The sequence below is a fragment of the Leptonotus elevatus genome, chromosome 10 (assembly GCF_054856555.1).
Source record: "Leptonotus elevatus isolate MCC_2025b chromosome 10, RoL_Lele_1.0, whole genome shotgun sequence".
Classification (NCBI taxonomy): domain Eukaryota; kingdom Metazoa; phylum Chordata; class Actinopteri; order Syngnathiformes; family Syngnathidae; genus Leptonotus; species Leptonotus elevatus.
Window position 1 is genome coordinate 13,903,890 of NC_141248.1, and position 15,246 is coordinate 13,919,135.

The 15,246-nt window shown below is 39.7% G+C and overlaps 1 protein-coding gene across 1 annotated transcript in view; it reads right to left on the reverse strand.

The window, feature by feature from the left end:
• col7a1 (collagen, type VII, alpha 1) overlaps positions 1-15,246 on the reverse strand; it is a 63,336-nt gene that overhangs the window by 15,646 nt on the left and 32,444 nt on the right. Inside the window, exons 66-87 of the mRNA XM_086086907.1 lie at positions 15,079-15,114; positions 14,562-14,666; positions 13,147-13,212; positions 12,233-12,268; positions 12,124-12,159; positions 12,001-12,048; positions 11,891-11,926; positions 10,263-10,379; positions 9,977-10,186; positions 9,860-9,895; positions 8,933-8,977; positions 8,734-8,850; positions 8,567-8,638; positions 8,398-8,442; positions 7,998-8,033; positions 6,297-6,332; positions 5,005-5,049; positions 4,840-4,872; positions 4,674-4,736; positions 4,521-4,556; positions 2,892-2,972; positions 2,723-2,791 (exon numbers count right to left, since the gene is read on the reverse strand). Coding sequence (XP_085943033.1) covers positions 2,723-2,791; positions 2,892-2,972; positions 4,521-4,556; positions 4,674-4,736; positions 4,840-4,872; positions 5,005-5,049; positions 6,297-6,332; positions 7,998-8,033; positions 8,398-8,442; positions 8,567-8,638; positions 8,734-8,850; positions 8,933-8,977; positions 9,860-9,895; positions 9,977-10,186; positions 10,263-10,379; positions 11,891-11,926; positions 12,001-12,048; positions 12,124-12,159; positions 12,233-12,268; positions 13,147-13,212; positions 14,562-14,666; positions 15,079-15,114 — 1,404 coding nt within the window. The remainder of the gene's footprint in view (positions 1-2,722; positions 2,792-2,891; positions 2,973-4,520; positions 4,557-4,673; positions 4,737-4,839; positions 4,873-5,004; positions 5,050-6,296; positions 6,333-7,997; positions 8,034-8,397; positions 8,443-8,566; positions 8,639-8,733; positions 8,851-8,932; positions 8,978-9,859; positions 9,896-9,976; positions 10,187-10,262; positions 10,380-11,890; positions 11,927-12,000; positions 12,049-12,123; positions 12,160-12,232; positions 12,269-13,146; positions 13,213-14,561; positions 14,667-15,078; positions 15,115-15,246) is intronic.

A 15,246-nucleotide genomic window follows, 5' to 3' on the forward strand; every position in this document is an offset into this window, starting at 1 on the left:
CCGGCGACTTAAGCCGGCTGTAAACACTCTCAGAGTGGCGCAGCCCGCCCCCACCCGCAGATCTGCCGGGCTGCGCCAATCTCACAATATTATCAACACTAAAGTGACAAACAAACTTCTTAGCAAGCAAGCAAGCAACCGACCCGTTGCATATTGAAGGCCTGAGAAAACCCCGCAGTTGTGAATTAACATCAATTATGTGCCACTGCATGCATCACAAAGTCTGCCAGAGTGTACTCTCAAGTTGGCTGGTGTGTTGGGCGCTGCTGCAGGCTCTGATGTTTGACGGCTTGTGGCTCACGCAGAGGGGAATCAATCGCTCCAGCCTTTGAGAAAATGATGACTATGTAGTACTTTGGTATGAGTCATTTTACAACCAGATGCATGCAGCTAACACATTTCCTCGTCTGAAGAAATACCAGGTTAGTGGATAAATGACACGAGCGATTAATTTGGACTCTAATATAAGGGTGGAGAATATATACCTGCAGACTTGTATGATATACTGTACATCAATGTTAGTGACATTGCCTGTCATTTTTACTCGGCTTGACTTTAATTTAGAGTTTCAACGACAGAATTAGAACAGGCCCAAGCCAATCTCCCAAAAGATGTCTGCAGCCATTTAAATGCAGAACGTCAAAAGCAGAGCGAGGCGACCATTCTCCAGAGTCAGCTTTCAATTTTAAAGGCGTTAACAGCGCGAAGAATTGCGGCTGAGTGAAGGTGGTGTGTAATGTGCTTTGCAGGTTAACTGAATACCGGAGACCCGGCAGGCAAGGTGGGAGAGAGATTTACATGTTATTTGTCAGGACAAAGACATAGCGAGCCGCCAGATGTGTCGTTTGTGTGTCATCCAAGCTAAGATTTGTGTTTTGGCAACACAATGCAAGGCCGCTTGTGACACTGGCCAACATTCTAGAGGCCATCTCGAAATTCTCATTAGTGGCTGAGCAAATTGTCCATGAAGGGATGCAAGGCTGAAGCTGATCTGCACGTTTGTGCCTCATCTGTTTGTTTTTGGATGCAGCAAGTGCTTTGCAAATGCAAAACAAACAAAAGCACGGAGCTGAATGCACAATGCAGTCCACTGGTGGGAATTGTTTGAGCTCCGAAGCTACGGAATAATTAGTTTACTTTTACATATGCAAACACTACAGCCTGCTGAGAGGTAAGCAGATATTCTGGTATGCATTATGGCCAGTGTCTGTTCAAAGGGTTTATTTCCCACTCGTAAGTGGTGCACAGTTAATGTTCGGCAGGAGGCCGGACAAGGACGGACCGCACCGCATTCGGTCCAGAGTGGGAGAAATGCTACTACAGTCTACTACAGTTTATAGAGGTAACACATCACTGGGACACTAATGGGATTGTGGTCACAGTTCTCGGGTGTAATTTCATTTTAGTAACATGTGACTTTGGCTCACTTAGCAATATGAAGTCATAAACTGGCCAAAGGTGCTGCAAAAAGTAATGCTGACCATAAACGAGACCTCTATTGCCTCCAAAATCTATTGTTGGAAAAAAAGTAAGCCTACTGATTGTACCACATAAAATCTGAAAAAAAAGTTGAATAATCATATGCATAATATAAATATAAATTAAAAAATATATTTTTTAAATTATTTAATTGATATATTATTTATGTATTTAATTAATTAATGTATTTATTTATTTATTAAAAAATATATTATATAAATAAAAATAAAAACTAATGATAAAAAAGTGATGTTTTTATGTATCTTTTGTATTCTTTTGGAAAATAGATGGTGTTTGACTTTTTTTTTTTTTTTTACATTTCTGATAAGCAGACAGATAGACTTACAGTTTCTAGAAATATTGCTCATAATCAAATTTCACCTATTTTAAAATCATTGTCTTTCTGGAATATAAATAAAGCAGCAAAATCCACCTGTTTTTAATCCATCTCATGGGGCGGCCATTTTGCCACTTGCTGTCCAACTGAAAATGACATCACATTTGCTCAGGTAACGACCAATCACGGCTCAGCTTGCTTCCAAACGTCACATGAACAAAGTCTGATAACAAGTGAGCTGTGATTGGTCGTTAGCTTACTTGATTTTCAGTTGACAGCAAGTGACAAAATGGCCGCCCCCCCTGAGATGGATTAAAAATGTGTGGATTTTGCTGCTTAATTCAGATTTCACAAACGCAATATGAATCAGAAAACTATTTTTTCTCGTGGGGAGCATATAACATTATTGTAGAGAATTTTTTTAGGTTGACTTCCCCTTTGAATTCAACTGTCATGCGCATTAATATGCAATATATTAACGCTAATTGAGGCCTTGTGCTTTGAATACAGATTTACTTGGTGCACAGCACAGTATAGCAAATTGTTGGGCTCCGGACCAACTGAAGAACTTTTAGAGAACACAGAGGGGTGACTCATCATCCTCATCCTCATCCTCATCCTCATCCTCATCCTCATCCTCATCCTCATCCTCATCCTCATCCTCATCCTCATCCTCATCCTCATCCTCATCCTCATCCTCTATTGGACAAACAGCAGCAGCCAGGCCCGTGGCCTCACTGAAGGAAGAGCACGGAAAGCTGTGCATCCTCAAATCAAAACGATCTCTGCAGGATCCTAATAATAGCACCGCAGAGGTGCTACTTTGTGACTTGAGGCACTAAATCATGCCGCTTGGATCTTGCCCAATACAACCTGGCAGCACAAACTATTGCAACATATTCTCACCTTCCCTGGAGGACCGCTGTCTCCATGCTCCCCCTTGAAGCCTGGCTGACCTGGAGGGCCAACAATGCCCTGAGGATTAGAAATAGTTAGGAGATTGAACACTACGTACAGTGAATGACACAAGCACACGTACACAGTGCGACATGCACAAACACGGAAACACACAAACCTGCTTCCCTGGCAATCCAGGTAATCCATCTTTGCCAGTTATTCCATCTCTTCCAGGAATCCCAGGCTTTCCTGCTTCACCCTATGAGGTGCCACATATTTATATTTACTTGATGGCTCTCTGCATCATTTGCACAGCTGTCACTGTTTGATACTACAGCATTAATGGTTGCCTTCAGAATCTCTCTCTACTTATGTGCTTGTTGCTGAATACTTGCATGGCTCATACTACCGGAAACAGATTCCTTGTGTGCTTTTTACATACTTGGCCCATAATGAAGGTTCTGATTAAGTAAAACATTTAACAAAAATCATATCAAATAAAATTGTAATTCTGACTTCATCTACATCACAGAAGCCGACCTAAAAAATTGTATTCTCAATTAGGGGTTTAATTCTGCCATCGGTGCGTGGCATAACTGGCAGGTTAGACCCAATGTTGGCCATTTTGCAGACGAGCACAGGCCGGCGGATCTGTGAAAGGGTGAAATGCGCCGCTATAGGTATTGTCACAGCTGACTTTCAAAGCAGCTCCTTCAGTTGTGCCCCAGAGTCTGCTCTGAATTGGGCACTTGGAGACCGCCCCCTACCCCTGTTTTTCATGCGGAATGATTTTAAAACTTTAATTCAATAATTCAGAGGGTTTGGTGCAGGATGTTCACATATTGAAGGAGGAGTCAACAACAACAACAATATTCTTGACAATAATATGTTTTATGCCCCAACTAGTCTAACTACGATATTTTGGCTAACCAGCTAAATCCAACAGCTTTTATTAATATCACGTGGCCATTTTGCCACTGAAGATGACATCACAGTTGCTCAGAGCTTAGACAATGACCAATCACAGTTTATCTGTTTTTTGAAGCTCAGCTGTGATTGGTTGTTACACAAGACCTGAGCAACAGCGATGTCATTTTCACTTCTTCAGTCGACAGCAAGTGGCAAAACGGCCGCCCCCTGAGATGGCTAAAAATGGCAGGATTTTGCTTCATAACTCATATTCCACAAATATGATATTAATCAAAATGTCATGTTTAGACTAGTAAGGTCACATATAGCATATTATTGTCAAGAAATGTTTAGCGTTGCCTTCCCCTTTAATGAGTGAATGTCTACCCAGTGCTGGTTTGAACAGGCGTAAGGTTTAGATCAATTTTCCGTCACCAAATGTCATCTCCAAAATGCTGGCCCACCATCTTGGCAGAGACTGGTCTGCCAAATTGGCCAACAATTGCAGTCAGCCTTGCACTAATACAAATGATGGGATCGGCCGTCTTGAGCGCCATTATGCAGATTTATGAAAGTAGAGCCCTTACTTTGCATCTTGGTTTGAGAAAATGAGCGACAGAATTGTCATGAAGTAAAATGCGTTTTGATTTGATTAACCAACTGATTGTATCCAGCTATGCAATCCCTGCACTAATTAAAAATAGATTGTAGCAGTCAAACTTTACAAATAGTAAGTGTTATTTATTGCAAATGTCTTTGAGATACGTTATTAGCAGCGTAATTCATGATGTGACATTAGTCGGGAAATTACACCAAACAAACAGGAACACTATTACAGGCTTTTATGTCTAATTACTTTAAAAAATAATCACTAAATACCACAACGCTGCACACTTACCACCTGGCCTGACAAGCCTGAAGGCCCCTGTGGACCCTGCAGGAGGAAATAAATACAGCAGTATGACAAAACACACCAACACCATGAGACTTTCAGAGAATTTCATGAGGAAGCATGAGAGCATTTGGCTCGGAGTGACAGACAAACACTTACTACTGCTCCTGGAGGACCCGGGTTTCCTGGCAGTCCTGTGCTGCCTTGGGCACCGGGAGGACCCTGCAAGGAAGCTGATAAATTCACTAGAACTCGGAATGGTTATGCGGATACTCCTGAAATATTGAAATAAAACACGACAATAAGAAAAAGACTCGTGCCTTACCTGAACACCAACGCCTGGTTCTCCATGACTACCCTGTGGAACACATTTCACATCATTTTATGACTTTACTCAGTGGGAAATAAAATGAATATCATTTCAGGGCACAAATATTGTCTGCTCTACAGCAGCGTTTTTGAAAATCAAAAAAAACTTAAGTGATCTCACCTTCATGCCTGGTGGACCAGGAAATCCATTTGGACCTATGGAGCCCTGAGAGAAACATAAATTGTAACCATATTAAAATTAAAAGTTGGTTTGCAGAGGTTGGATCGGGGCAATTGGATTCTTCCTGTTTGTTGAATAGGTTCCACCTTTAATCCAAATAGCGTATTCAGATACATTTTAAAGGGGAAGTCAATCTTAAACATTTCTTGACAATAATATGTTATATGTGACCTCACTAGTAAAAAGATGACATTCTGATTAGTATTATACTTGTAGAATATGAGTTATGCAGCAAAATCTAGCCATTTTTATCCATCACAGGGGGGCGGCCATTTTGCCACTAGCTGTCGACTGAAGATGACATCACAGTTACTCAGGCAACGACCAATCACAGCTCACCTGTTTTCTGAAACTGAGCTGTGATTAGTTGTTACCTGAGACCTGAGCAACTGTGATGTCATTTTCACATGACAGCAAGCAGCAAAATGGCTGCCTTTTGATATTGATGAAAACTGCTGGATTTTGCTGCCTAACACATATTTCACTAACACAATATTAACCAGAATACCATATTTAGACTACAACATATTATTGTCAAGAATTGACTCCCCTTTAAGTGTAGGGTTTATACTTCTGAATGGTGTTTACCTGGGAGTGGTCGCAATAATCCTGCATAACTACCAATCATTCATCTGCCTGGTGGTGGCGGATGCTATGCAGGATGGTTATTCACCAGTCACGTTGCTCAACTAAAACTATAGCAATTCTATTTTGACAACCCTTCAGGCACATATATGGAGACTCTACACTTAAAATATAGAACTGGAAATGCCTTTTGGATTGAAAGGGAAATATTTTCAACAAACAAGAACAGTCCAGCTACCTTGGTTCAATCTTTGCAAATTACCATTACGCGAATGACTGAGAAACTTGACAAAGTGTGGTCGAATTATGCGCATGGGTGTCCTTTTGTTTCTTTTGGCATTTTCACAAACTAGCTCAATTAGAACACTACATTTGTGCCGTTGTGGGCGTGAACACATTAGCTTCCCCGCTTTCAGCTGGTGCAAAGTTTAGACTATGTTCAGCATCCAAATTGTTGGGGCATGTAAAAAAAAAAAAAAAGAAGATCTTCGTCTGGTGGAATTCCCAGCATGGCGCAGCGCGGCCTGCCAAATTCCCAAACATGCTAATCAAGGTTTGCACAATGAATGAAAATCTACGAAAATAGAACCTTCTGTGTTGCAATTTATTGGATTACTTGTGTGTGTATGTGCGTGTGTCATTCTTACAGTTAACCCCCTGATGCCAGGCTCTCCTGGGTTTCCCTATGGGTGAAATTGTCAAGAAAACACATTAAATACAGAATAATAACTGACTCAGTAAGATGGGTAATTAAACCAGAACAGATCTATAATGTTAATAGGACATCTTCACAGGGGAACATGACTTGTAATTACATATAATACACTTTCGTTAGTAGAAACAAAGCATTTTAACAACATACATTTAAAAGTCATACACATATCTGACTTACAAAAGGCAGGTCAGCATAGAGGATGAACAATGTCAACAAACAAACACTCACACTGTAGATAAGCTTTGCAGTGCTGCAGAAGGGGCAAAGCCAAGAGCAAGCTCAGCATGCACAATTAGCAGAGCCAAGCGGCGACAACAACAACGCTACGCAATTGGACTGCATCCAAATTGAAGCAACAGCCCCACAGCAACACTCAATTTTGGGGAGAAATGTAGTTAGTTTGGATGTGAGCTGACTTCCATGTCAGAATTTGTGGTATTTTACATATTTAAAACACACACACACAAGAACTCAAACTTCAAATAAGGTGAGTTGGACAGCAATGCCTTGAGGACCAGTGGTCGTCATTAATATTTCAAGAAGAACCTGTCACTTTCTCAGCTACTTCCAATACAAATGGAAAGATTAAAGTGGTGAAATCTGTCTGCGAGGAACATGATGTGCACGGCTCAATAATAACCATGTCTCGATTGCCCAGGGAGGGTACAAAGTCACATTTTATAGATGGAAAATCTTGCAACTCATTTGCACCCAATCATGCAAGTGGTAAAAGTGGTATCGAGAGTAAGGAATTAAACAAAAAAAGAGCTCAACTAGAGTTGCTGATGAAAATTTAATGCAAGTCCTGACTGACTAAAATGCCAGAGAAGTATATACGCTTTTTATATTTTGAATGCCGGCATACTGCTATTGCCTCTATAATTAGCTACAGATCTATTTGGATTAATAAATAGACCCCAAGGTAAAAAAAAGAAATCATAAATAATAGTTAGATGTTTTGGATTTTTCATTGTAGTTTTTTTTTTAATCCATTTTTATTTTTTGTTTTTTATTTTAGATAGTTTTAGTTATTCTTTAGAGTGTTGTTGTTGTGTGTGTTTTTTTTTACAGTTTAAATTTTTTCCAAAAATGCTTAATTTTAGTTTTATTAGATTTGGTATTTGTTTCATGTTTTGTTTAAATATATGGAATATTTGTCGAGCGCATGAAAAAAAAAAAAAAAAAAAAAGGTCAGTAAGTATTGTGTAATAAAGTAAGCTACAATTCAGAAGCGACTGTTCAACTTTTGTTCTTCTGTACGGGCATACAGTCATACCAAAATAAATATTAATTGACAAAAAATGAAAATAAAGAACAGTAGCACTCTAATTACAATTACTTTTAGCTAGTTTTATTTTAAAAACAAAAACAAAACAAAAAAACACTTACATTTTATTTAGTCATCCAAAAAGTTTTTTAATTTTTTATTTTTCTGTTTAGTTATTTTGTTAGGTTTTGTTAACCATAATAATCTTGGTGTTGTAACATAGAAGACAATTTTTTACAATTCAATTACATATTGAAATTGAATTTGGCAAATCGACATATTTGACTTAATTTTCGTGTTTAATGTTAGTTTCCATTCTCAAGATGCCCAAAAGTGTTTCTTTGTCCGTTTACTTGGTTTACTCACCGGTACTCCTCGAGGACCAGCCAGCCCCGTTAGACCCTGCTCCGACAAAGAGGAAAAGAAAACAAAAATTGTGAAGAGGTCATTTTTACAGCTTGGCAAACACAGCTGAACTTTGGAGTAATCTCTTAAGTGGTATGAGAGTTAAAGTGTCTATTAGTCCATCAGATTGTTTTAGATTGGCAGAAAGGAAAGTACAATATCTCGTTTCTGTGCTATTTCACTCAAAAAGAAGGTAAGAAAAGCAATGGGCTATGCAGTCATCAATTTCTATGATTGCTGTGCTTTAATGGGGACATTTAGAGTATGTGGTCAAAAAGACATTTATGCTTTGGTTTATGAAGAAATAAAACAAAATAAAAAGTAATTTCAATCAAAACTACTGCAATTCTCCAGTACTTGCCGGTTTTCCATCCTGACCAGGTTTACCAGGTTCTCCTGCCGTTCCCTGAAATGAAAACACACAATTTACTTCCCCCCCCAAAAGAATTTTCATACAATGACACGATACACATTAGATTGAATGTTTGACTTTAATATTCTCAAAACACAAATTAAAAAAGGCAACTCACCTGTGAGCCGTTATTTCCCTTCTCTCCTGCCTCGCCTCGGCCTCCTTTATCACCGCGAGGTCCTTCAAATCCCTGCGAGTACCGATGACGCAGCATTTAGAGACGTGCCGTGATGAAATGTGGCACAGGCTGACAAGGCGTTTAATTCTACTGCGCGTAAATCTTACCCGGTCACCTTTATCTCCCGGTTGTCCAGGAGCACCAGGGTCTCCTTTTGGTCCAGCAAGCCCAGGAGGGCCTCTAACGCCAGGTGCACCAATCAATATCGAGTCAGCAGATGCACCCTGTTGTGGACAAAAGAGGCTGTCGACTTGTTTTTCTATTCTTAAATAGTGCTGAATATCCAGGGTTAAATTGTGAATTCACCTTTTGACCAGGTGAACCAGGCAGGCCCGTAAGCCCCAGTTTACCCTGATGAAGAGAAAACACTGTCATCTTAATAGTGAAAGGGGGAGGTTTAAAAAAAAACCTCATATTTATGCAGTGTTAATTTTGACAAGAGATTTTATTTTTTATTTTTAGTTATAGTCTTTTGACTAAAATTAATAAAAGTCGTCGTCATAATTTATTCATCTGATTGTATTTAGGTTTTAATTTTAGTCGACAAAATAAAGACCAATTTTAGTTGACTAAATTGACAATTTAGTCGATGTTTTCTTTCAGCATACATTTCAACTTTTATACAGAAAATGATAACACATTTCATTCCTTCTTCTGAATTTTGTGAATTTTCGTCACTGTGTTGTTTTTGTTTTCGTTTTAGTTATTGACGAACTTTAGTTAATTTTAGTTATTGCTATCGTTTCAATGAAAAGCTTCAATTTTAGTTTTCGTTAAATTTTCGTCTGGAAAAAAAATTCTTGACGAAAAATATGACGACATTTTTTGTCGACGAAATGACCACTGTATTTATGGGAACAGTCATAACTGTATGACTGACTATGACATGATGAATATGAGCTGTGAAAACACAAGCTGTCACTGACCACGTCTTGGGCCTCAAATTTGATATACAAAACACCGCTGCTCAAGGAAAAACAAGCAATCAGAGACAGAAGACGTGACTTATGACATAGGTAACACCTCGCCCTCTTTCAGGTGGTTTCTCATGTGACAATATGGTGATAGAGATGGCTGACTTTTTCACGGGTTATATTTCATCTGTACTACTGTCAAGTAAATGTGAAAAAAAAGTTGTTTTTTTAAACTGCAAACTTCTGCTCTAACTTCATTCATTCCATCCCTGGAGTGTGATGTGCGTGGAAGTCAAATCTATCAATTTAGCCCACTTACATCGTTGCCTCTCTCTCCCTTCTCTCCTCTGTCACCCTGAAACACAGATGTGCACAATAATAGTAGAATCATCTCCCGTCCAGTACAGAAACCCTTATTCATAATGTTCTTCCTTACCTTGTCCCCTGATCTCCCAACGTCCCCTTGTTCTCCAGCTCTCCCCGGGACACCTGGAATTCCCGGCTTTCCTGGCTCTCCGGCTGGCCCTGGGGGTCCCACTGGCCCTCTCTCCCCAATAGCTCTGCCCGGGGGCCCGGGTGTTCCTATCAGACCTCTGTCTCCTTGTTCGCCCTTTGACCCCCTGTCCCCCGGAAAGCCACGGGCCCCCTGGTGCCAAATAAGTAAAAATACACATTTGCTACAATCCCACTTGCTTGTATATCATTTTCTAAGTTGTCCTTACATCTGCACCAAATGCTCCTCTCAGACCGGCTTCACCCCTGTCTCCTTTTTCACCTCTCACTGCAGGGGCGGCCCCAGCGCCGTCCGTCCTGTCTACAACCGCCTTCAGGTCAGACACCTGTATCGACAGCAGAACAAAATGCCATGAGTGTGTCTGCGAAAGGTGCTGAACTGTGAAATGATTTCAACATCTCCATTCCATTTCAGCGGCTTGAAAATTGCTTGTAATCAGTCTCCTTTGTGCAACTTTTCTGCTGTTGAGCTCAGAAACTATTTAAGGTGGCGGAGTGGTTTAAAAGCACATTTTGAGGCGAGTATCGGGGAAGAAGCTCAGAATAATACAATTTTGCTCACAAAAACTGATTTCATGTGATGTTAAGAATCAGAGTAGTTGAGGTTATGTTTAAAGGGGAAGTCAATCTTGAACATTTCTTGACAATAGTGAGGATATGTGACCTCACTAGTCTAAACATGACATTCTGATTAATATACCATTCGTGGAATGTGAGTTATGAAGCAAAATCCAGCCGTTTTTGTCCATCTCAGAGAGCGGCCATTTTGCCACTTGCTGTCGACTAAAGATGACATCACAGTTGCTCAGGGCTGGGGCAACAACCAATCACAGCTCACATGTTTTTTTTTTAAGCTGAGCTGTGATTGGTCGTTGCCCGAGCCCTGAGCAACATTGATGTAATCTTCAGTCGACAGCAAGTGGCAAAATGGCCGCCCTCTGAGATTGATAAAAACGGCTGGTAATATATATATATATATATATATATATATATATATATATATATATATATATATATATATATATATATATATATATATATATATATATATATATTAATGCAATATTAACATATATAACATATTTAGACTAGTGGGGCTGCATAGAACATATTATTGTCAAGAATGTTTTGAGGGGGTTGACTTCCGCTTCAATCAAAGGGACGATGTATCACTTATGATGCTCATCAATGAGCAAATTTAGTGCAAGTCCAATCACTGTACATCCTGAGCGTCCCATTTTTCATTGTCTTATTGACCATTAAAACTCAGCCAACCTGTTTAAATGGGATTGAAGAGCTTTTTACCCACATAATGTGTTTGACAAGACAAAGCACTGCTGAGCAGATGTCACATTACAAGTGTCATTTATTTTCACCCATAAATCAATTAAAGTGTAATATTTTTATCGTAGCTACAAGCGAGCCGTCTAATTGTTTTGTAAATGGGCAGTACGACGGTGCATGTGGTTGCCAATTGGTTTTGTCTAAGCTCTCCGGTTTCCACTCGGCGCTCCAAAAACATGCTTGATGCTGTCAATGTGAGAGTGAATGGTTGTTTGTATATCGATGTGTCCAGTGTTTCATCTCTCTCATGACCAAAATGATCTGGACTCCAGCCCACCCGCAACACTGAACAGAATTAACAATAGAGAATGGATGGGAAAGTTTCAATTGAATTTGTAGGCTTGCCTGTTGTGTCCTTTACAATTTTATAGAATTCAATACAATCCTTTGGAATGCAAACACAAGACTAGGATGGTCCGATCCGATTTGTATTGGAGAACGAAACCAGATCCAAAATAGCAAAACAGCCCTCCATAATAATGAGTTCACATACCCGAATTCCAAGAATGCCCAGTGCCTTCTGTACATCCTGATAATTGAAACACAGAAATATTAACCCCAAAAAAGTGCAGATGAATTGAAATACAAACGCGGATGTGTTACCACTGCAGTTCCAGGTTTGCCAGGTGCTCCGTCCTCTCCTGGGTCCCCCTAAAAGGAGAAGCATCCAAGCGTCAACACAAGAAGCAAACTGTTCAGTAAAGCGGACAAACAAGCTGAACTTACAGTTTCACCTTTAAGACCGGGAGAACCTCTCTCACCCTGGAAAAAGAAAGTTGGCGTCAAAAGAAAGATTGACGTAGTCGCTGACTCAAGGCAAATGAGGACAACTTACTCGAGCACCAGCATTTCCGGGAATCCCCGGTACACCCTGAAGGACAGAAGGAGAAGGAGATTTGTTGGTTTGTGATTAATGCTGGCACGTATTTGATGACTTTGAGGATCTTCAATAAAATCTAATGATGGTGACCTTGTGCTCCTACAGCGGATATTACTTTGATGATAGCGAGAAGAGTGTTATGCAAAAAAAAAGATGAGATCACTTGATCTTTGCCTTTAAAATTTTAAATGATATTGCTTCATCATTTCAAAATGAAATAGAGCCAAAATAAGCTTTGTGAGGTCAAAGTGACCTTTGACCACCGAATTCTAATTAGCTCAAGTGGGTCAGATTCAATAAAATCCCCTCAAAAAGTATTGCATTCAATGACAAAATATAAAGATGAGATGTGAGGTCGCAGTGACTTTTGATCACCGAATCTAAACGGTTTGCCCTTGAAAAAAAATGAACACCTATGCATTTTTTTTACAAGGTTCCCTTGAGGTGTTCTCGGAGAATGGGACAGAATAATAGAACTCCCCCCAGCCACGGTTGTCTCCAGTGCGGAGGCAAAAGAACACGCGCAGATAAGGCTGTGGGAAGGAAGCAGGCGCATACACAGACAGATTAGATAAAATACACATCACTGCAGCGACATGTGGGAGGGCGATGCGGCTGGGGATAACACGGCCACACAAGAGCTGAATATAGAGAGAAGCGCTCACACAAACCTGCATGCTGCATGTCTGTGTACAACAAAAGACTAAGGCTACAGAGAACAATCGTTTAGCACATAATGACTGTCTGTCCTTAGAGGTCCACATTATTCCTAGCACACCGCACAGCAGTCGGGGCAGGTGATGTGTGTGAATCTGCAATATACACGTGAAGAGTGTTATTAACAATGTTGAAATTTGGTTCAAACTCACAGGTGTTCCTGGGGGTCCTTGGGGGCCTTGGATCGGTGTTGCTTCTACTCCTTTGACGTACATGACCTGATTGAGATGCGCAGTGCAGAGATTAGTAATGGTATCGTGAACTGAAATGTACTTATTGTGAGCAATTATTGAGAGATGCTATTGCCAAATTGAAATGCCTAAAAAAGTATAGAATGTTACTGGATATGCGTTGGTAGCACATTTACTGCCGTCAAAAGCTTTTTTTTTTAGTGCCCATAGAGGCAACGCCTGTATATATATTGTATAATGTTGTTTATTGAAATGTTAAGGTGATATTTAAAGACTAAAGTGATGTATACTGCTAGTTTAGGGGAATTACTGTCAAATTTGAGCATTTGAGTTTCTGTCATACATTTGCTGTGAATGTGTGTATTATCGAAGGACATGGCTGACTTATTTTGTCTTTATTTTTACTTTCACACTGCTGAATGAGCCCATTAAAAGCTGCAAAACACTGTGAGGACGTCTTGGATTCTCTTTGCTGTCACACGTCTTACAGTTCCGAAAAATTCCAGTACAGTGATATCTTGAGATACAAGTTTAATCTGTGCAGTGGTGACACTTGTAATGCAAAACAGTCAAATGATTTTCCCTATTGAAATGTATGGAAATTCTGTTCCAGCGCCCACCAAAAAAAAAAAAAATCTATTTTTAACTCATTAACTGCCAGTGACGGCTATAGGCGTCAAAGATTCAATTTTACCGGGAATGAGTTAATAAGGAAAATAGCACTCTATAATATTTTACATTTTTTATTGTTATACTTTATAAAACATAAAGATAATGTAAATAATTAAAAAGTTTTGCTCGACCTGGCCACCGGGCAGCAATATAATGTAGTCATGCAGACAAACGAAACAGAGCTACATTCAATAAGCAACTCATATATCGAACACCTTCGTATCTTCAGTAATATTAGTTATTTATTTAGTTCTTAAAATTTGGGGTTTGACTTTCCTTTTGAAGATTATAAACAGCCACATAAATGCTATTTGTTAGCTCATCTATGGCGTTTCCAGTAGTATTTTACGATTAAGCTAGAACACTTTAAAGCAAAAATATGTGGTTGTTTTAAATACAATATGTAATTATCTTTGTTTTCTGTTTAGTCTGTAATCTTGAACTGGGAGTAGCATTAGACTACTTGGAGCCTCTTTTTTTTAAAGGGTGCACTGCCTATGCCAAACTGCTGATTGTTGTGAAGTGAAGTTGCGTTGCTCAAATATGTTTGCATGCAAATCAAAGAGAGAAAAAATCAGCTAAACAACAGCTTGTATATTTATCTCAAAGCACCACTGTATTTTGCAAACAATTAGTGTTTAGCCGGAGAAATAACAGTTCAACCTTAATACTTTAATTGGTAAAAAATGTTTTGTCATTCCCACCTGTCCTGGAGGACCTATGTTGCCGGGCAGTCCAGAAGGTCCTGGGGGGCCAGCGGGGCCTGAAGGCCCAGTGAGACCCCGGTCTCCTTTTTGCCCGTCACGGCCCTGGAAGAGAAATTATTACACAACTAATCCTTTCCCAAAGGCTTACTTCCTCCGAGCTTATAGTGGAGACTGAACTATAACATCAAAGCAGGTGGCCAGTGCCATCCCTGCACTGATGTTCTAAAGATCATTAATAGGAATTTGCATATGAAAACACAAGTCTGAAACTGCTCTGGATTCCTCACATAAGTGTCTTCTTCTTACAAATTTGATTAGAATATATTAGAATATAGCGTGAGGCAAAGCCAAAGTTGATGTGGCACACAATGAAGTAAATTAAGTGAAATCAATAAAAGGAAGAGATGGCAGAAAGGTGGAGGGACAGAGAAGACATAACGTAAAACCAAAAGTGACAGCGCAGACACTTGAGAAGAATGATGATGTGCAGTAACTGAGATTTGGCAAAACTAACATCTCGTCCAGCAGATCCAGCGTCTCCTCTATCGCCCTGTAGATTGAAGAAAAAAGTGTCAGCTACCAAAAGAATCACACACATCATCATCATCATCATCATCATCATCATCATCATCATCATCATCATCATCATCATCATCATCATCATCATCATCATCATCAGCCA